The 22,032-nt window shown below is 53.2% G+C and overlaps 2 protein-coding genes across 3 annotated transcripts in view; one reads left to right on the top strand and one right to left on the bottom strand.

The window, feature by feature from the left end:
• Window positions 1-21,016, top strand: part of Scn8a (sodium voltage-gated channel alpha subunit 8) — a 97,578-nt gene extending 76,562 nt beyond the window's left edge. Inside the window, exons 20-26 of one of the 2 annotated variants that reach the window (XM_055626837.1) lie at window positions 4,697-4,819; window positions 9,684-9,968; window positions 10,512-10,565; window positions 10,951-11,088; window positions 12,044-12,148; window positions 13,234-13,504; window positions 15,738-21,016. In XM_055626837.1, the coding sequence (XP_055482812.1) occupies window positions 4,697-4,819; window positions 9,684-9,968; window positions 10,512-10,565; window positions 10,951-11,088; window positions 12,044-12,148; window positions 13,234-13,504; window positions 15,738-16,885 (2,124 nt within the window). In that variant the 3' untranslated portion in view covers window positions 16,886-21,016. The remainder of the gene's footprint in view (window positions 1-4,696; window positions 4,820-9,683; window positions 9,969-10,511; window positions 10,566-10,950; window positions 11,089-12,043; window positions 12,149-13,233; window positions 13,505-15,737) is intronic. The other variant, XM_055626838.1, reaches the window with a different exon arrangement.
• The window catches only part of Fignl2 (fidgetin like 2), a 23,112-nt gene continuing 21,140 nt past the window's right edge, over window positions 20,061-22,032 (bottom strand). The window contains exons 3-4 of the mRNA XM_055626803.1: window positions 20,288-20,373; window positions 20,061-20,078 (exon numbers count right to left, since the gene is read on the bottom strand). Of these exons, the coding sequence (XP_055482778.1) occupies window positions 20,061-20,078; window positions 20,288-20,373 (104 nt within the window). The remainder of the gene's footprint in view (window positions 20,079-20,287; window positions 20,374-22,032) is intronic.

Raw genomic sequence — 22,032 nt, 5'->3', positions numbered from 1 at the left:
TGTGTGTGTGTGTGTGTGTGTGTGTGTGTGTGTGTGTGTGTGTGTGTAGAGAGAGAGAGAGAGAGAGAGCTTATTAGAATGGCTGACAGGCTGTGGTCCAGTTAAACCAACAATGGCCACCTATGAACAGAAGATCCAAGGATCCAGTCATTGATCAGTCCACAAGGCTGGAAATCTCAGCTGGGCTTCCGTATACCCCAGAACCCCAAAGAAGTAGGCTCAGCAAAGGTAGCCAGGTGAGAGCAAACAGGCCAGACCAGCGCTCCCTTCTTCCATGTCCTCCTCCAGGCTTCCACAGAAGGTGGCCTGGATTGGAGGTGGCTATTCCCGCCTCGGAAGATCTGGATTAAAGGTGTGTCTTCCCACCAGATCCAGATTAGAAGTGGCTCTTCCCTTCAAGTTAGGCAGGAACCCCTCAGGGGGCTGCCCTTCCTGTGGGGGGTTTAGTTAACTCCAGGTATAGTCAGCCAAGAACAGCTGTCGCAGTCACTAGTCTTTGGGAAGGCATGCAAATGAGGTGAAGCCACCCTGCACTCTTAAAGGGACCCAGATAGGCTGGATGTGTGTGACGGGTCCCTACTGCCATTAGATCTAGACATTGAAGCTCCAGCTGTGGAGCATGTGGAAGGACGCCTGAAGCCAGGCTGGCTCTCCTCCTGGAGAAGGGGGCGTCACAGTCACCCTCAGCACCTTGACTGGGGAAGGTGCCCCAGGAGCCCCTCCTCTCCCGGGCTTAGTGAGGACTCGGGTCCTCTTCCATTCTCCAGCTGCCCAACAACTATGTCATGGAGCGAAGCTCCCCTTCCCTCCATGGTCAACCCCAACCTGAGCTGCTTCTCTGCACTGAGCAACCCCAGACTCAAGGTTCCCGTCAGGCAAGCCACATCCTATGCCAGGTCACCTACGGATCACACTTATGTAGGGTTCTCTTTTCCTACTCTGTAGACAAAAGAGAGCAGCGAGACATGCATGTGCCAACTGACCATAACCCATCAGCACCTCTAGCTTTTGGAAGTTGCTGGGTTATTACACTGCTGCGGGTCCCACATTGGCTCTGACAGTCCTTGGTAATCAACATGAATCGAACACTTAGTTCATAAGGAGTCCCAGGAGGACAAGTCGGCGTGGCCCCAGCCCTGGGGAGCCTGTTCAGCGAGCGGCTCTAGCCTAGCTCTGTATCTGGGTACAGCCTATGGGAACAGGGCTCTCACAGGAACCGTACTCTTTTGACCTCTGACCTCTGTCCATTTGCCCAATGTTTGTTGAATACCCATAATATGCAAAGCCCACTCCGTGTCATGGAAAATATGAAGAGTCTTAAACATGGCTGCTTCTCTCTCAGAGCCTATGAGATGAAACCCATACACAGGGCACGGCCTGCTGCTCCCTGTGATGTCTCTGTAGAGTGCCATGCTCCATTTTCGGGTGGAAAATGAGGCCTCGCCTGGTATGCAGACAGCTAGGCCTGCGCAGAGGGTGCTGCCCGTCGGAGGAGCACGGCTGGCTATGTGGGCATCGTAGAGCATGAGGTGTAAGTGTAGGGCCTAGCTGACCATACCTGCAGTGCTGCCCGGCCTCATCCGCTGCTAACTCAGGTGTCTCCATGCCTGTTGCCCTGCTAGAGACTCGCTTTTCCTTGTTGCCTCTTAAAGCTGCTGCCAGCACCATTCTAGAGCCGTGAAGACCATCAGACAGCATCTTAGATGGGTTCTCTTTATTAGGAAGTGGTGTGAATTCCCAAACAGGCCTGTTTTCTTTTCCTCAGGCCTTCGTGTACGCTGGTGTCTGTGCCCTGTGAAACAAGTTTGCCGTCTTTCTCCAAGAACCATTCCCCCGTTGCTTGCAGGGTTAGTACCTCTGTTCAGGAGCAGGAATGTGAAGATGCAACGCACCTCAGACTGACCTCGGCCTCCTGAAAACATTCTCTCCCTGGAGAGGTCACCCAGTCCACTTCTTTCTGTGCCTGAGTGGTTCAACTTTGTCTCTTTAACTCTTCTTTTTTTTTATTTTAAAGGCTTGATTTCCTTGTACACTTGACCAAATGTTCTGATTATGTCCAGTGATGTCCAGTAAGGGTATAACTTGGAGACCGGGAGGCTGTAAGAGTTATCAGCTGCCGAGGGACAGCTGAGGGGGAGCCAGCTAGTCTCGCCTTGTCCACCTTGGCTCAGCTGAGCCGGCCAGCCCCATAATTGACCTCTGCGCCTCCTTTGTCCTTCTTCCCACTGCACAGTTATCTGTAAAGTTGCCGTCCTTCAGGCGGGTCCTCCTGCTTTTCGTAGTGGTCCCTAGACACTCAAAGTTTAAGTCTCTGCAGTCTTTCCCTGCCGAGGGTTCACAAAGTGAGGCTAACCCAGGGGACTTTCGAGCTTGCGCCTAGTGGAAATGGGATGACCTTCCACTGGCAGATCCCGTTAGGACCTCACAAACAGCTGGGCAGTTCTAGGTTACTTGGAGGTAAGGGTTGGCCTGCAGGCCAGAGCGGTGCCTCAGTGGTTAGAAGCGAGCACTGCTCGGCAGAGGGCACCAGTCTCTATCACCCGTGTGGCTCCAGCTCCAGGGGGATGTCAAGACACCTCCAGCCTCATTCGTGTGCACCCCACAGGAGCACGCCTCCTTCCTGATTAGCTCTGAGCAGTGCCTTGAATTCAGCTCCATAGCGGATACCAAAGCTGATGGGCTATGAGCACATGCATGAGTCAGTTTGCACCAGGTTAAAACTGAATCCTTTAAGCCTGCCCCTTGCTCCATCACTGACCGCCTACTTCACTTCTGTCCCGTGCTAATCCTGGTACTGAATTACAAATGTCTTCTTTAAAAAAAAAAAAAAAAAAAAAATATTTTTAGCCAGGTGTGGTGGTCTTTAATCCCAGCACTTGGGAAACAGAGGCAGGTGGATCTCTGAATTCCAGGCCAGCCTGGTCTACAGAGCAAGTTCGAGAAAAGCCGATTTTGTTTTGGTTTGTTTTTTTGTCTGTGGGTGTGGCTCAGGAGTTGCCCAGGGTTCCCAAGGCCTGGGCTTAATCTCCATTCACAGAGGCCCAGGGTTCCCAAGGCCTGGGCTTAATCTCCAGTCACAGAATTAACACTTGCCCAGGGTTCCCAAGGCCTGGGCTTAATCTCCATTCACAGAGTTACACACTTGCCCAGGGTTCCCAAGGCCTGGGCTTAATCTCCAGTCACAGAGTTACACACTTGCCCAGGGTTCCCAAGGCCTGGGCTTAATCTCCAGTCACGCAACAGAAGAGGTGTGTGTCCTGCCACACACAGTGTGGGCGCAGAGCTAAGGCAGGCTAAGCAAGGGGGCACAGAGCAGCAGATGAGCCTACAGACGTTCTCTTTGGCTTTGGAACACCACTTAAAGTAGACTGATGGCTCCCATTTCCCAGTAGAAGGAAAATCTTGACCTGTCCCACACCCGTGTGTAGCTAGAATAGCATGCCATGCGAGAGAAAGGCGGCAGTGAGAAACCCCAAGCCAGACGTCCTCAGACCTGACCGGGTAGTGGTATGTTTGGGCCAAGTGCCCCATGTCTTGCTGAGGCCAAGCCCGGGCAGCCCCAGGTGTGGCTCCTATCCAGTGTTCAGGGTCACCCTGGTAGTGGGAGCACGGTAAGTTTGCTCTTGGGGAGCAGGGAAGTGTTGGCCTGAGTCTAGGCTTAACAGACTTCCCCAGGAAGTCAGCGGTTCAGTTCTGGTTGGTTCAGAAACCGATGCCCTGTTGGAATCCTGCCACGTCACCCACGTGCTGGAGCAGGTCTCCACAGCCGGCCCCGGTAGCCCGAGCACCGGCTTAGGTCAGCGGGGTGGGTCATTCCCTGTCTATGAGTGAAAAGGACCCTTCCGCCAAGAGTTATTCTAGTTCTTACGATAAGAGTAATCAAAGACTGTCCTGGCGCTGGCAGAGGCCAGTGCATTTGGAGCTCGTCTAGAAGGAAAGGAAGGGAATGACGAGAAGGATGGATTTGGTGTCCACAGCCACACAAGGTTCTATGGCCACTCAGGGCGATGGCTGGGCTTCTGAGGCTGAGATTAGAGTTCACAGAGGGGGTCATGCAGGTAGCTCTCACGGGGCCGGAACCCTGTCAAGGAGGCTCTTGGGAGAGGCAGCGACCTGTGGAACTTCTTGACTGCATTTCCTTTGTTGGTGTAGTGACTCATCCAATTCTCAAATGGTTTCTTGTCAACCAGGATAAGAGAGCTGGTCCCCGTTGGAAAAGCCATGGTGGCTGAGCTGAGGAGGGGCGGCGGGTGCGTGGGTGTGTATTTACCTGTATTCTTTTCCATAGGTTCCATTAAGTTTGTCTGGCTTAATTTAATGGGAGCCTCTGGGAGCTGCAGACTGTAAAGGGCGAGGGTAAGGTTCATGTCACCTCTTCAGGCTCCTCTCCTTCCAACGGGACCTCCTCCTCTCCCCTCCCCTCAGCCCCTTCCCTTCCCGACTTATGTGTGTTCCGCTCCCTTCCCTTTATTCAATCTCTCTTCCCTTTGTGTTTTTCTTCTGCCTCTCTCAACCACCTTTCCTTCCAGGTTGTTTGAGTCAAGTTGAAGTAGGCTGAAGTAGGCAGCCGGTGACACCCACTTCCTCTGCTGGGGACCCCCATCTGTTAAATCAGTGCTAGGGGTTTATTCTAACACTCTGGAACCTCTGTTTTCTTTTCCTTTTCTTTTTCTTTTTCTCTTCTGTTTTTGTGTAGGTCTCTTTAGTCAGCCTTATAGCTAATGCCCTGGGCTACTCGGAACTAGGTGCCATAAAGTCCCTTAGGACCCTAAGAGCTTTGAGACCCTTAAGAGCCTTATCACGATTTGAAGGGATGAGGGTAAGATACTAAGAGCAGCCGATCCTTCTGCATGCCAATGGAACTGTAAAAGCATGCTAGAACTGATCACAGGGCGGAGATCATGCAAACACAGACTGCGGTGCAGCTGCCAAGCTGACCCTCCTCTCTCCCTCGCACCTGCCCCGTGCGGGGGAGTCGCCTTAAGCTGCCTCATCACGTTAATACTAGCCCCGCCCCCCACAACGTGCTGCTGCGGAACCTGTTAATCTGCCTCCCTCATCTGGCCTGGCTTACCTGTAGCACTCGGGGCGGCTTTCTGGGCTGCTGGATTTATAGGGAGAATCACCAGGTGCAAAGAAGGGGAATTATAACCCAGAGACCCGCTGAAAAGCCTAGGCTGCTGGCAGGAAGAGTGCAGGATAGAGGCAGCAGCCACATGGGACCTGTGGCCTTGGGGGGTCACTGAAAGGACTCGAAGGCAGGGCGGCAGGCTTGGAACTGGGGACGGAGCAGAATTCGGCATGACCCCGGGAGAAGAAATGCGTTTCTTTCTATTCTGATTCCTCTTATTGCACCTTGTTGTTCTCAGCCCAGTCCCTCTCGGGACTGGCAGCCGCTGTCTGGTAGCAAAGCTTTCCTCCTCACCCCCAGCCCCCTGCCCATGCTCTGTGGTCCCCGTCCTCACAGCATCAGAACAGTGGACGAGGCCAGGCGGCTGCATATCAGCTAGCTCTGGAATCTCTTGAGATCCCCTGTTTCTACCTGGGCCGCCCACTGCCCGGGGCCAGCCGGTACAAGGGGCTGTTGCGCTGCTGTGTTCAAGCGGCTTTCTCTTTTGATGCCTTGCCCTGTCGGTGTGCACAGATGTGTGTGCGCACGCTAAAATGTCGTCCAGAAAATCCCTCGGACAGCTGGCTCCGTGGTGATACTCGCCCTGTGCCAGTCAGGGGGGTCTGTTATGCTCAGGGGCCCAAGAAAACTCACTTAAATTTAGATGTTGTATACATGCAGGAGAGCAAACCAGAGGGTGTTTCTAAATGTGCAAATACGAGACGTAGGCATGAGACTGGAGCTATTATGCTCCACATGAAGGAAGACTGATTGGCTCAATAGAGACCAGAACGTTACGGCTGGCTCATTCCTCATCTGTGGCCCAGCCAGTAGTCCACAAGGCTATTCGCCACTGTACAGGAAGGGGAAATTTTAATGGGGACTTAGGAGTCTCATTATCTTAGTTTTTTTAAACAAACGGTGTTTGCAGTGACCCCGTGTTGACTCTGTAGCACAGTCACAGTTTGGCTAAACGTGACCTTCGATGGCCTCCTGAAGCCTTCTGCAGGAAGAAGGGCGACGAGTTCATTCTAATTAAAAAGGAATTCTGCGTCTTTCTCCCACAAGTAAGAGAGGTTTCAGCATGGGCGAAAGACAGACGCTGTTCTGACCAGGCGAAATTCAGAGAGGGTGTGTGCCGTTCTAGGCACAGTGCACAGCCGCAGTGGCCACAGTGTGAGCGGAAGTCTGGCTAAAACGCTCTGCTCCTCTGCCTGCCCACATTTCACAAGCCTTGGTAGTGTTAGGGTTAATAGTCCACCTTGGGGGCAGAATAACTGGGGACAGGATGCAGCTATGAACAACCCATCAAAGGCATTGACTACAGCATTGGACCCGAACCTAGTCCCTGGCGGGGCCCTGGGCCTCCTCAAGGAGACTGCCACTCCTATAGACAGCTCCCAGCTCGCCCAGCCGGCACTGTGAGCGCTCTCCGTCTGGTGGCTCATCGCTGACTCTGTCACTGCTTCAGACGCAGTCGCCGGGGACCAGCTGGAGGCACCTGTGTAGAGGAAATCCTTCGAATGATCCAGATGCAGGAGACCTTTTCACAGCACCCACCCCCTTCTCCCTTCACTCGGCTCCCACCTTCCCTTGCCCCTCGTTTGCCATATCCCCCAAAACTTTTACTTGCCATCTCTCAAGTAGATGAGAAACCCAAGTCCAGAACACATGTCAGCTCCAAAGGGAGTTTCGCTTTTAAAGTACCTCCCTGTTCTTGGCTAAGCTAATATATAGGCAAGAACTGCTGTGGCCCCACACCGGCACGTTAGAGCAGTGGGGGGGGGGCAGGAGGATAGTGGGACCACGTGCCAGCGGAGCTAACTGTCACTCGGGGGAGTGGAGAGGCCTCAGACACCCACTCCTGCCCTGAAGTTCTCCAACCTGTGTGGAGGAGAAGCAGCTAGGCTCACCAGGTTGCTAGCAGGCCACCCAGTAGTGCCTGTGTTTATTGAAGGACGGTTTTCCACGGGGTGTGCGTTTCCATTCGGTAGCTTTTGCAAGGTACCACCTAAAACTCTCAGCTAAGAAACCCTGATAAGCCGAGGATCATCCGTGCAGATGGGCTCAACTGTCACTGTGCTGCTCTGATTCTAGGCTCTGCCCTTCCCTTGAAAAGGGGTGTCACCCTAGCCTGAACTGGGGTACTCACTTCAGTCTCCTCTCCTTCCTCAAACCAAAGACCAGAAATTGCAACAGTCCTGCTATTGGCAAAGGAACACTTAAGTCGCTCCTTGCTTTTCTCTCCTCCATAGTGACCCTTGAGACCTCGCTGTGCTGTTAACTCTTGGGGTGTTCACTGCTATGAAACATGCATGCCTTTCTGTTGTCAGTACGTAGTTGTCACTAAAGCCATGTTCCCTCTGCCAGATGCTAAAAACTGGCTCACAGTCTTTATAGAGTTAAATGAGCAAGAGTAGTGTCCCAGGCAGCTTGGGGATGGGGAAGATGTAAGAATTACTATCCAAAAGAGGTTTCTCATCAAATAAGTGACAGTCTTGTCAACCGCTAAGTGCAAGCTGCCTTTGAAACATTCAGCTCTCTTGCAGGCTTCTCTAACCTGCCCTTGAGTTCTGTGCCTGTCCTGTAGAAATCTCACTTTTAACAATAACAGACTGTATCACAACTAGGGCAGGGTGAATACCCAGAGAGCAGGGTGAGGGATCCAGTTAGAGCACCATTGAGAACTCGGTCATTAGTCAGGTCCTTTCCAGGGGAGAGAAGGGAGCATGGCTTCCTGCTCTCGGATCGCCGGGCACAACACCGGCACCTCTTCCAGAATGGTTAATTCTGCTGCGCGGCGTAGTGGCCAGTGTCCACAGCAAAGAGAAGCGTCCACTCCGCCAAATCTGTTTACTGCCTTACCTGTAACACTAAGGTAAGGAGTTCCCCAGTAGTTGTGATTGGCTGAGAACATAACTTAGAGAAAAGCCCTCACCCAACACGCGCTTGACCTGAGTTCTATCCCTAGCACAGAGACAGAAAGGAACGTTTTACAAATCCATTTCATCTTCTAGGATTTTTATATCCTATGAGAGATGAAGCTGACACCAGACTTGTGGATCACAGAGCGTCAGCGAGTTTTCCCTCGCTGTATGTTGTATCCATGTTTGAACCGTGTTTGGAGAGAGCTCAGCGGCACCCTTGCTTGGGAAGATGTCCTGGAGCAGGCCACAGGCTGACTTGCCATGAGAACTGCAGCTCTAGGCTTCCACCTGGGGAGGCTGCTTTAGGCCTCACACCATGGCCTCCCAGAGCTCTGACATGTCATACACATGCATGCGCACACACACACACACATCTTCATGTACTCTGTTCTTACTGTTTGACAAGGGACTGTTCTGCTTGTGGATCATCCCCTTTCACCTGTTCTTTTCCACATTTCGTTGCTTTTTGCTCCCACCGAAGGGTGACCACCGTAGAATGAGGAAGTAAACGTTGAATCTGATTATCTGGCACCTTTGATAAATGCATGAAAGGACACGGAGAATCTCCAGACTTCGACAATCCCGGGTGCCCAAGCGTTAAGGAACATATACCTACAGTAGGAACTGTCTGGACTGTGAGAGAGTTCTTGGTCTAAGAATTAATAGCTGCCTCTCGGTCTAAAGGCATTCATGTATGAAGTGGAGAATCACAAACTGAACAGTCTGAAAGGAAGAGCAGCTGGCTCTTTTCAGTAGAGACAGAGCAGATGTCCTCAAAGCCTGAGTGGAAGCATGAAGCTGTCGGGACAGCCTTCCTGGGCCTCAGCAGCTCTGCTCAAGGTGTTCAGCCAGGCCACCTCCAGGGTTGCTTTGTAGGCACTGAACACTAGCGAAAGCTGCGGAGACAGCCACCTGGCTGCCTCTAGCATACTGCAAAACCCAAGAAACGACCACTCCTGGGCTCTTTGTTTTTAACTTTGTGAAGAATGGAGTTGAGGTCCAGCTGAGCAATCAGCGTGTCGGAAGGCAGGACGGCAGAGAGCCTTGGGCGAGACTCATAGCTGCTCACATTTCAACCTGAACCGTTTGGTAGAGGGAATATAGCTTTTTCTTTCTTCCTTGAGCCTGCAAAATCTGCATGCTCAGCTATTGCCTGAAAAGAGAACTGCCTTGCATAGTCCTAAAGACGTTCTGTACCGTGCTAACCCGAAGGGCCGCGCTATGACTTTGAACAATTGTGCCTTGTTTTTCAGAGGGGGAATGTCTGTTGAAAGGCCCCTAGTGAGCGATTGCTCAGATTTCCCTGACAGAGGCAGATTTTGTCAGTTGAAAATCAGGGAGACTGGACTAAAATATCATTTTCCTGGTCCTGGGTTGGGGCCTAGAAAAAACTCAGGGTCAACTTGGGCAGGGGAGTTTGAGTAAACCGAAACAAAGCACAGCTTATTACAGTTCACCCAAATGTAGCGCAGAGACTTAGACGTTGGGGTCCTGCCTGTGGACCTGCACAGTCAGTCACTCGGGCTGGGAAGACGAGGAAGTGTTATCATGGCCGAGCAAGCCACAGAAATGCCATTCCCCTCCTGGAAACCATGAGACTGTGCGTGCCCCTCCCACCAGCTCTCAGCAGCCCCCTTCCACTGCAGGTGGTGGTGAATGCCTTGGTGGGTGCCATCCCGTCCATCATGAACGTCCTGCTGGTGTGTCTCATCTTCTGGCTGATTTTCAGCATCATGGGTGTCAACCTGTTCGCGGGGAAATACCACTACTGCTTCAACGAGACTTCCGAGATCCGGTTCGATATCGAGATCGTCAACAATAAAACGGACTGTGAGAAGCTCATGGAGGGCAACAACACAGAGATCAGGTGGAAGAACGTGAAGATCAACTTCGACAACGTGGGAGCGGGCTACCTGGCCCTTCTGCAAGTGGTGAGTGCTCCTGCTCCCCGCCATGGCCCCTTTGCTTTTCTGTCACAGTGTAAGAAGGTCGGGCTCTTGGGCTTAAGGTTAGAACAGAAGAGTAGGACAGGCCCTTGCCTAATGTAGATAAAGCCCTGGGTTCAATTCCCAGCACCACATAGTAATTAATTAACTAACCAAAAGGGAAAAAAAGGCTGGGCTCCTGACTTGAACCTGTGCAGCTCCAGAAAACTGGTGTGTCTCTCTCAGGCACTTGGTGCTTATCTAATTCCTTTCTACAGAGTGGCTCCTTGGTGGTCCCAGCATTCCAGTGGACCTGTAAGTTCACATTCACCGTCCTCCCGCTTTCGATGTGGGCTCCGCCCTCAGTCCCTACAGGCCATCGTTAGTCTGTCTCTGCCAGACTTCAGTGACTTTGTCGGGGATTCACTCAAAGTCCAGGAAAGCTGAACACCCCTAGGTTCCCATGTTGTGCTTGTGACCCCAAGCCCTCAGGGCCCTGCCCTGGCCCCCAGCCACCCTCTCAGGCTAACAGCCGGCTCTGTTTCCCAGGCGACCTTCAAAGGCTGGATGGATATCATGTACGCAGCCGTAGATTCCCGAAAGGTAGGGACGCACGGACGCACATGGTGATGCGTTAACAGCTTAAAGGCCAGAAAGCACGGGAGGGGTGGGCACGAAGGCCCTGAGCTGTCTCTTTGGACCGTAATGGCCTGCAGTGAGGAGGGTGGGTCCTTCCCCTCCTCCCTCTCCCAGCTCTGCGTGGTCAGCCCCTGCTGTCTGCTTGACCCTGATGGCCCTGAACACCCCCAGTCCTGCTCCAGAGCGAAAGCATATGAGGCGGCCCTCCCCCTGCCCTTGATGGACCAGCCGAGGGCAGAGAGAGCCTGAGGCTCCCGTCCCCAGCTCTCAGCCACACACAGGGAGAGCAGGGCCTCCTGACAACCCCAGCCCGACACTGACCGGGCCCCTGTCCCCTGCCCTTCCACAGCCCGACGAGCAGCCCAAGTACGAGGACAACATCTACATGTACATCTACTTCGTCATCTTCATCATCTTCGGCTCCTTCTTCACCCTCAACCTGTTCATCGGCGTCATCATTGACAACTTCAACCAACAGAAGAAAAAGATAGGTTTTCCCCACACCGCCAGTGGGCAGAGGCCAACCCTGACGAGCGCACTCAGCATTGTCTCTAGACAGACAATGCCCCGGGCAATCCTTTTTATTTGGGGCTGAACTTTGTAGCAGGGGGCCCCCACATTTCCCTGCAGTTCTGTGTTCTCAAGACCACTCCTCATGGGGCTCTCCACCAGTGGGAGGGGCCGAGAAGAGAAACCAGCCTCCGGTAGCATGGTAGGGCTGGAGAGGCCGTCCTCAGCCCGTGTCCCACAGGGGTCATAAGTCCTCCAAAGCAAGCTGGAAGGTGACCTGCTCCTGTTTATTTATAAATTTAGTCTGTTCGGTGAATCACAAGAATCCTAAGCTGCCTTTTTAAGACAGGGTTCCTCTGTGTAGCTCTGGCTGTCCCGGACTTTGTAGACCAGGCTGGCCTTGAACTCACGGAGACCCACCTGCCTCTGCTTCCTAAGTGCTGGGATCAGAGGCGTGCACCACCACGCTCGGCCCCTAAGCTACCTTCCTGTACCATAAGTTCCAAATGTTGAATTTCATGAAAAGTGAATTTGCCATTTGCTGCACTCAAGGGTCTTCTTAAATGTTTGGAAGGGGGCCGCAGGGCATGTCAGTGAGTGCCAGCGTTTAGGAGCAGAGGCCAGCAAATCTCACTGCACAGTTCAGGCCCCGTAGTGAGACCCCAACTAGAAGAACACGGTTTCTTTCCCTGGGTGTGACTGGCCTTGCCTGCTCCTGACTGAGTGCACAGTCCTGTCTCATTGCTCAGCCTGGCAGGCTCTAGACGCCCCAGCTAAATTTGCAGCATCTCTACGGGGAGGAATTGCCCCTGGAGTGCACCCAGCGGAGGCCCCTTCACCACGCTGACCTCTGGAGGGAAAGGGAAGTCCCTCGGCTTCCAGCCGGGCCACCCGAGCCGCTTGTAATTTTCCTCTCTTTGTTCTCTCTCTACTTCGGAGGTCAGGACATCTTCATGACAGAGGAACAGAAGAAGTACTACAATGCCATGAAGAAGCTGGGCTCCAAGAAACCCCAGAAGCCCATCCCCCGCCCTGTGGTAGGTGTGCTGGGCAGGCTAGCCGGAAGGCACACACCAGGGCTGCTACCAAGGAAGGGGGAGACGTGACGGGCTGCCCGGTGCTGCCTCTGGATCCTCTGCTAGATGTTTCAGCAGCCATCAGGGAGTAGAAGAGAGCCGGGCCTGGCCCGGGCCGGGAGCCCTCCTGTGAGACAGAAGTGGGCAAAGGGTCCTCTTTCAAATAACAAGAACCCTGAGGTTTGCTCAACACTTTCTCAGTGGCTGTGCCCTAAAACATAGTGTCAGGAAGGGCATGGCAGGAGGGCAGCCTACATCCCATAACCAGGAAACAGAGAGAGGTGTGAGAACTGTCTCCTCCCCCTTCTTCCATATGTGCCTCTGCCAACAGGATGATTCTGCCACACTTGTGGGGGGGGTCTTGCTCCCCTAGCTAATCCTCACACATATGTATGGGGTGTGTGTGGGTGTGCGCGCTTGTGTGAAACATGTCTTACTAATCTGGATGTTCTCCCACACAGTCAACCATCACGCTGGAACTTTAGTATAAAAACCTTGGGCCCCGGAGAGATAGCTCATCTGAAAACATGCGCTGCTCTTGCAGAGGGCCCAGGTTCGGTTCCCAGCGTCCATGTCCGCAGCTCACAGCCACCTGTAGCTCCAGCTGCAGGGGATCCAACGCCACTTTCTCCCCTCCGGACACCTCGTGTCCACATACCATACACACATATTAAATGAAAATAAATCTCCTTTGGGGGTTGTGGGAGGAGTTGAGACAGGGTCCATCTGTGCAGCCCTGGCTCTCCTGCAGACAGGCTGTAGACCAGGCTGGCCTCACACTCAAGAGATCCGCCAGCCTTCCAAGTGCCGGGATTAAAGGCGTGCACCACCGCCACCCGGCAGTAAGTCTTTAACATTTATGTTACACGTAATATTACATAATTACAAACGCGCGCGTGCACCCGTGCGCGCACACACGCACACACATACGCTCATATCTGGACTAATCGTCCCAGCGAGAAGGCAGCCAGGAGCACAGACGAGCAGGCCAGCGGCCCTGTGCATCTGAAGCCTTCCGTGAATACTCTCCTGTGTTTCCCCTGCAGAACAAAATCCAGGGGATCGTGTTTGACTTCGTCACTCAGCAAGCCTTTGACATCGTGATCATGATGCTCATCTGCCTTAACATGGTGACGATGATGGTGGAGACCGACACCCAGAGCAAGCAGATGGAGAACATCCTCTACTGGATCAACCTGGTCTTCGTCATCTTCTTCACCTGCGAGTGCGTGCTCAAAATGTTTGCCTTGAGACACTACTACTTCACCATCGGCTGGAACATCTTTGACTTCGTGGTGGTCATCCTCTCCATTGTGGGTGAGTGGGCGGGGCCAGGGTGAGGATGCCATGTCTGAGAGCCGCCTCAGGTGTGCGCTTCTCCGGCCAGGAAGGTCATGTGGTCGCTGTGTCGTCCCCCGCCCCCCGCCCTGAGGCTCCCAGCAGTCCCGGGTGCAAATGCTGCAGCTCGGAGGCAAGACACAAAGTCTGATTTGCTTTAAGGGGTTCAGGTCTACCGGAAAGGTAAAGGAAACTTGTCTCTTAAATGTGGCGATGGCCCGGGGAGAATCGGCTGGTCAAGTGCCGTGTGATGTGTCTTAGCTACGGTCACCACTGCTGTGACGAAACACCATGACCTGAAGCAACCGTGCAGGGAACAGTCTGTTTTACGCACAGTTCCATCTGACGTCATCACCAAAAGCAGTGAGGCAGGAACCCTCGCAGGCTGGAGCGGAGGCAGGGGCTGATGCGGGGGCCTCGGAGGGCGCTGCTCGCTGACTTCATGTTTGTGAGCGGTTAACCGCGCGTGCCTGTGGGCACCAGGTTGTGCCTGGTGCCCATGAGGGTCAGACGAGGGTGTTGGCCCTGGAACGGCAGGTACAGGTGGTTGTGGCCCAGCATGCGAGTTTGGGGCACCCAGCCCAGGTCCTCTGAGTCAGATCTCGGCCCCCACACTGCTCCTCTCATTAGGCCGCCGCACCCGGGGCAGCTGACGGGGGCTTAGACACAGCCCCATGCAGCCTTGGCGTCTGCGAAGGCCAGCACAGGTGCTCCTGGAGGTGGGGATCTTTCCTGGCTTTTTTTTTTTTTTTTTGCCTCGAGGTAAGTATGCGCACTGCAGCCTTGACTGGTACCCAGGGAGGTCAGAAGAGGGGGTCACCTTCCCCGGAATGGGAGTTACAGACGGTTGTGAGCAGCCATGAGGGTGTTGGGAATTAAACCCGGGTCCTCTGAAAGAGTAGACGGTGCTCTTTACCACTGAGCCATCTCTCCAGCCCCAAAGCTTTACTTTTTAGTGTGTGTGTGTGTGTGTGTGTGTGTGTGTGTGTGTGTGTGTGTGCGCGCGCCACTGCAGGCAGTGCCAGGGGGGCATAAGTTGTTGGATCCCCTGGAACTGGGGTTATAGATGGTTGTACGCCACCCTGTGGGTGCTAGGACTCAAACCTGGCTCTCCTGCGTGAACAACAAGGGCTCTTAACCGCCACACCATCTCTCTAGCCCCTTTCTTCTAACTTAAAACCCTCAAAGGAGAGGTTTTTGAGCTCTCTGAAGCGGAAGGCTCAACGCTTATGTGTTCTTATGGTTAAGAGGTTCTTCCCTAGTCAACAGCTTCATGTCAGTGGATGCTCTTCCGGTTCCCTTGGCACACAGAGGGCAGAGAGCAGCATCGCATCAGAGCAGCAGCTCTAGCTTTCACTCCCCACCTTTCCTTCTCCTCCTCCTTCTGTGGCCTTCCTCGGATTCCCCTGTGTTGCTCTTCAGTTTGAAGTCAAGCGGTCTGCTTGAGCTGGGTCCACAAAGGAGTGGAACCAGAAAATGTGTTTCACCTCTACTTCTGCACCCTTCTCCTCCGGCATGTTTCCTGCTTTGGTTCTGCTTTTGATCTACACCCTTCAGCTCAAAATCTGGAAGGCCACTCTGGGCAGCCAGCTCCCATCTCCAAGGCTAGCCCACGTGGGGAGAAACAAACCGAGAATCTGATACATTGAAAGTGTGTAGTGTTAACCGAATAGTTAGGATGTAAAACTTGAAGAGCCGTATGCCACAGGAGGACCCTCTCACTGTGTTTGTAACTCTAGAAAGCCGATGGCAGGGTGGAGAGCATTTGAAAAGCTGGGGAAAATGGGCCCTTGAGTAGGAAAACAAACATGTTTTGTTTTAGTCATAGGAAGGGAAAAAGTCATTTTAGTTGGAGGGACCAGTCTTGCAGACAAAAACCAATTAACGTCTTAAATATCTAATATAGAAAAATACTCCTGGATCATTTCCTGAACATGAAGGACACCTCATTATTAATGAGTCCACATATAGAAAAACTTAAAAACACTAGAGCCGCTGCGAACACCTCTAAGTTAGGAGCTGGCTGCTGTTCAGCCTGCTGATTGAGTTCCTGTGTAAGTGCTTTCTGTACTTTCCTACCTGTTAGAAATGCTTATGATGAGGGTTCAGCTCATTCTCCGAGCCCTTTGGCCTTCTGCGCTCCACAGTGCCCGGTAGGAGGAAGGAAGCGTGGCCCTGGCCTCGGTAACCTCGTCCCCTGTTCTTCCCTCAGGGATGTTCCTGGCTGATATCATTGAGAAGTACTTCGTCTCCCCCACCCTGTTCCGAGTCATCCGCCTGGCCCGCATCGGGCGCATTCTGCGTCTGATCAAGGGAGCCAAAGGGATCCGCACCCTGCTCTTTGCCTTAATGATGTCGTTGCCTGCCCTCTTCAACATCGGCCTCCTGCTCTTCCTGGTCATGTTCATCTTCTCCATCTTTGGGATGTCCAACTTCGCCTATGTGAAGCACGAGGCTGGCATCGACGACATGTTCAACTTCGAGACATTCGGCAACAGCATGATCTGCCTGTTCCAGATCACCACCTCCGCCGGTTGGGACGGCCTGCTGCTGCCCATCCTGAACCGGCCCCCCGACTGCAGCCTGGACAAGGAGCACCCAGGCAGCGGCTTCAAAGGGGACTGCGGGAACCCCTCGGTGGGCATCTTCTTCTTCGTCAGCTACATCATCATCTCCTTCCTGATCGTGGTCAACATGTACATCGCCATCATCCTGGAGAACTTCAGTGTGGCCACGGAGGAGAGCGCTGACCCCCTGAGCGAGGACGACTTCGAGACATTCTACGAGATCTGGGAGAAGTTCGACCCCGACGCCACCCAGTTCATCGAGTACTGCAAGCTGGCGGACTTCGCCGACGCCCTGGAGCACCCGCTCCGAGTGCCCAAGCCCAACACCATCGAGCTCATCGCCATGGACCTGCCCATGGTGAGCGGGGACCGGATCCACTGCCTGGACATCCTCTTTGCCTTCACCAAGCGCGTCCTGGGGGACAGCGGGGAGCTGGACATACTGAGGCAGCAGATGGAAGAGCGGTTCGTGGCATCCAACCCTTCCAAAGTGTCCTACGAGCCCATCACCACCACGCTGCGACGCAAGCAGGAGGAGGTGTCGGCCGTGGTCCTGCAGCGCGCCTACCGGGGACATTTGGCGAGGAGGGGCTTCATCTGCAGGAAGATCACCTCCAACAAGCTGGAGAACGGGGGCACGCACCGGGAGAAAAAGGAGAGCACCCCGTCCACAGCCTCCCTGCCCTCTTACGACAGCGTGACAAAGCCCGACAAGGAGAAGCAGCAGCGGGCGGAGGAAGGAAGGAGAGAGAGAGCCAAGAGGCAAAAAGAGGTCCGGGAGTCCAAGTGTTAGGGAACAGCGTGAGGGGAAGCTTGCACAGCTTGACACTGGTAAGTGGGAGCTTGCCTGCGAACTTCCGGATCTCTCGGATGCAGAGCAGCTGTGCTGGACGCCCCGAACCAAACCTAGCTTACGTGCAACGCGGTTGCAGCTTGAGCAGTGACCTGCTGAGGGCTGAGGACCCTGCTCCCTGGACTCACAGATTTTCTGTCGCTTGGGCAGACGGTTACTGCATGTTCCACAGTCAATGCAACTTAGGACTACACTGACAGGACACAAAGCAGAGGCGGCTGCGGGACCCGAGGGCTGCCGCTGCAGCCAGACGGAGTTTATTTTTTTCATCCTGTTGATTCTCAGAAGCAGAAAGCAGCACTTTACGAAGCTTGTTTGTTCACGCAAACAGGCATTTGCATTCTTCCATTAGTTAAGCTAAGCAGCAAAAAGAAACACACAGACACACACAGACACACACATTCAACCTATGTCACTAATGTCTGTTTCTTTGACAGAAACAGTGTCTTCTCCACATGGGCGTCACGTGGTTTGGAGATGGGTGGGGGAAACATCCAGGTTTCTTTCAGGCTGAGGACGACTTGCTCAGGCCAATTCCAAATATTGTGCTCGCTCAACGCGTAGAAATGACTTGCATGATGGCATGCCGTGATCAGAAGTCGTGCATGAGACCCATACGTCACAAGACACTTGAACCCATCCCCTGCGCCCGGGGCAGCCTCTGCACAGGGCCCAGCCCTCCGTTCACTGGATTTGGAGAAATGGTAAGAGCTCCATGCCGGCTGCGGCCCTTCTCTCACACACCTCTGGGTAGGGAAACATAATTAATTGACCACCGCCAACGAAAACAAGCCAACCCAACAAGCAGATGGATCCGCTGTGTGACACGCTCAACCGACGTCTCTAACATGCAGCTGTCTTTGCGCAGTTCGCAAGGTAAACTAGTGCTGCCCTGTCAGTACATGGGGAGACTTCGGGCCCCGAATGGCTTGTACTATTAATGTCACTGTAAAACCAAATCCTAGGGCTAAAAAAAAAAAATAGAAAAAAGAGTTCATTTGTATCTTGCAATATTATGGCGATTGTTTAGCCTTCACGCTGGAGAACTGACTCTTGGGGTAGGGATGAAAGTGCTGTTGACAATAGCCTGTTGCCTCCAGGAGGCCTTCAGGGGGACGTACAGAAACCTTTCTTTCGGGGTCACGGGGTGCTTCCTTCCTTCAGCGTCATGTCTATCTGCATTACGGCTTCTCTCCAGGCTCAGGTCGATGCGGAAAGGGCTTCAGATGTTCTGAACCACCCTCTCCGGCAGAGGGCTTCTGTGAGCTCCACCTGCGTGGTTCTTCCTGCCTCCATCACGTTCCTCCAGCCACGGGGCTTCCCTTCCCAGCCACCCAGGGCTGGGTGAGGGCAGCCGTGTTGGCTGGGGTAGGGCTGTGGGCTCTGCCATTGCAGTTAGAGTGACGGTCACTGGCAGCCGCTGAGCTAGTGCCGCTGCTTCCGGAGTGAGGCCGGCGGCCTTGTCTCCACGCTGACGTCGGTAAGAAAGGGTCTCCATGGCAATTCTTTAGGGTGTTGCTTCCCATGGCGTTTCCACCCAGCCCACCTTGCTTTCTGCTTCGTGGCCTGCCTGCTTACGATGGGGAATGGCTTCCATTCCATCTCCTGCTTACGGAACATAGTTCTGAGTCCAGGGCCTGTTGCCTGGCCACAAGGTTTCAAAGCCAAGATGCTGCATTTGAATGTCAGAAAGTCTCTCTGAACCAAATCAACACAGCCCAGCACTAGACACGGGGGATGCCCCAGTCGGCCTCGCCGTAGAAGCACTTTGGATGTAATCTCACAGTCCACTTGACTAGTTTTGCGTAGAACCACAGCCAGCCAGTGAGCAGAGCTTCCTATCGCGTTGGACCGGAAGACACTGTCCAGCTCTCCTGAGCACGCTGACCAGCTCAGGGGCTGTGCCAGTGCGCCTGCTGCTAGGACAGAGGTAGAGAGGGTGACGCCATAAACAGCACCAAACAGGAGCTGACGTGTGGTTAACCTTTCTAAGAGATTATAAATACTGTAATATATGATTTTATTTTATTGGCATGCCTTTTTGTAAATACAAATTACTAACTTATTAAATAGGAGATGGCTTCTGCCTTATGCCATTGTCACGTTTATTTTTATTTTTTATACTTTCCTTTCTTCTTAGAACTTAGATGCTGTCAGCCAATGTACACCCCCAACCAGACAGACAAACAACAACAAAAAAAATTTTTTATTGCTAATGGTCTTTTCCAAAACAACAAAAAAATATATATTTTTGTTCCAATGTGCAATAAATTCTAACCACTTCTATGCAAGATTTGGCTAAACTTAATCATTGTTCTTAGATCTGAGACGGGCAACAGCTATTTGATCCTGCTAGGAACACCAAGCTCCATGCTCACTCGCAATGTCCTCACACTTTGAGAGCTGGCCCTCCTCCCCAGCTCGCCACCCAGCCCAGCAGGCTGTGGCCTCAGTTTCTCACCCCCTCCAACAGCTTCGCAGGAAGGAAAGCACCTCCATGCTCTAACCTTTACTCTGATTAGACTCTCCCACCGTGGCCCTCCCCCCTGGACCCCTCCGTGCCCTCTTTGCTCGTTCACCATCCTGCTCCACACTCATGAACCACCATCACCAGCAGTCCACACCCACAGTTATCAGGCTTTGAACCTAAAGAGTCAGCTATGGCAGTTTTTGGTTGGTTTTGTTTTGTTTTGCATCCTCACCGAGTGAGCAAGTGGGCAATGCTTTGCCAAATCTTCACCAACCCACCGGGGAGCGGCAGCAGCCAGCACCGCTACACACATATATATATATATAGATATATAAATACAAATATTTATTTTTTGTAGCCAGGTCCTTGGTGCAGTATTTATATTCCACAATCCTTTAAAAAAAACAAAAAACAAAAAAAAACAAAAAGGACAGAAGGCAAAAAGTCACATGATGCTGTTGATTTAAAAGGCAGAGCCGAAGCCCCTGAGCAGTAGGTGCCGACTGCTGGTGTGTGAAAACACTTCCCCTTCCTTCCCCTCTTCCTTCCCCCCTTCCTTGACTTCGCTGAGGCTCTGGGTGAGGAGACTGGGAATCCTAGAGCAAAGGCTGAGAGGAGGGGACACCTCCCTAGTCCACCCGGCTCTCACGTGGGCATCTGAAGCTGTGGGCAGAGAGACAAGCCCCCTGGAGCTACAGTGCCCAGAGGGCTTCTTCCGTTCTATCACCACAACCGACGTGAACTGTAAAAGACCAATAGTGTATTAGTGAGTGAATGGAGGCCAACGCTGCCCTAAATGAGAAAAAAAAACAAACAAAAAGGTAAATTACTATAAGCCAAAAAGGAAACAAAATAAAAGTGACCCTTCTTACCACACGAGGGAAGCCTGTCTTGGTGTGTGTCTGTCGTTTGACCTGCCCGATTCTTGAGTTCTGGAAGGGGTCTGGGAACTGGGACCCTGGAGCAATTGGGAAAAGGAGAAGGGGAGCCAGAACCTCCCACTTCCGGCTAAGTAGAGACTGCAGAGAAAAGCCAGGCCCTGCCCCAGGCCCCTGCTTGCCAACTGCATGTGGCATTACATCCCCTCCTCACTGGGCCCACCCGGTGGAGCCCCCCGAGACGTCTTCAACCAACCCAGCTGGTCTGGCCTCACTTCTGCCTTGTTCACGGATAGGACTTAAGGAAAAAGCTATCCCCCATCTCCCAAAGCTAGTGCAAGCACGCTGCCCGGCAGCTTCCGCTCCACTAGCCAGTGCTGGGCCCTGCCCTCCATCCACTCCCATAATCGGACCGGCAGACGGGGCTGTCCCCTTCACACGCGTGCAGGGAGGGGCGCCCCTCGGGACATCCCTCTCCAGGCCGTGTCTCCTGGTCTAGGAACACTCAGGAGGATCTTGAAGTGCCCACTCTAGTAACTGAGCTGGAGAGAGACGGTGGTAGGTCAGTCCCGTCCTGCCCCTCGACCCAGCCTCCGGCGGAGGTGAAGGTGCCGTGGGCCAGGGCGCGGTGGCTTGAGTCCTGGCATCTTCTGGAACGATGCCTCTTTCTGTTCTCAGATGTTGCCCAAAGTTTTGCAAAAAGCTTCGTTCATTTTCAGGTACTCCCCCGCCCCCTCAAGACTCAGCTGCCGCCAGTCAGCCGGGGGTCAGGAGAAGAGGAGGGGTCTGGGCTGGGAGGCCGAGATCACACTGCTACTGCGCTTCTTGCCTCTCCCGGCCATTGCCAAGATTTCCTCCGTTGAAACACTCCTGAGGCGCCCCTGCCCGACCCCACTGCTGTTTGCTGTACATGAGGCCAAGTGGGGTGATGTGGGCCGGCGTGCACATCAGTGTGTGTGCGTGTGCGCGCGCGTGTGTGTGTGTGCGTGCGTGTGTGTGCGTGTGTATGTGAGGATTGTATATAGGTAAAAGGGGAGCGTGGTCCAGTGGTTCCAGAGGGACAGAACGCTGTTCCATCCCTAGCTTGACCACTGGCTCGCTGTGTGGCCTTGGGCAAGTCACTTAACCTCTCTGTGCCTCAGTTTCCCCATCTGTAAAATGGGGGTAATAATACTGACCTACCTCACAGGGGTGTTGTGAGGCTTTAATAGATGTTTTGTAAAGCGTTCTGAGATACAGAGACAAAGGCGCCAGGGAAGGGCAACGTAGGAAGACGGACTAGTACCATAAGCGCTGCTATTCCGAGAGCCATTTTAAACTGCACAGCGCCACCCCCGCTTCTCATCACCAGGAGAGCAGGTCGAGAGATGTCTTTCCTTGCACTTGCTTCTGGGGTTTGTGATCCTTCTAATTTCCCCCTTGCTGTATCTCCTCCCTTAGCCCTTCGGCTCGCCCCCTGTTGTGTTTGCGCGGAGATGGCAGAGATGCTTGAGAAATGAGCTGTGTACGAGGACTGGACGTTTATAGTCTGAATTTTCGATTTTCCTTTGTACTGTACATCTTTTTACTTTAGAATTTGCAATAAAGGGTTACGTCAATCTTGTTTTCAACTCTCCTCTTGGACTGGCCTGTCATTCTGTCATGGCTCCTGCCTCAAGCCCCTGGCCCGAGGACTCCCTGGCTTCAGGTTCTACACACACACACACACACACACACACACACACACACACACACACACA

The sequence above is a fragment of the Psammomys obesus genome, unplaced genomic scaffold (genome assembly GCF_907164565.1).
Source record: "Psammomys obesus unplaced genomic scaffold, mPsaObe1.curated_primary_1811, whole genome shotgun sequence".
Lineage (NCBI taxonomy): Eukaryota > Metazoa > Chordata > Mammalia > Rodentia > Muridae > Psammomys > Psammomys obesus.
Note: the sequence above shows the minus strand (reverse complement) of the source record. Positions and strands in the feature narration are given on the sequence as shown.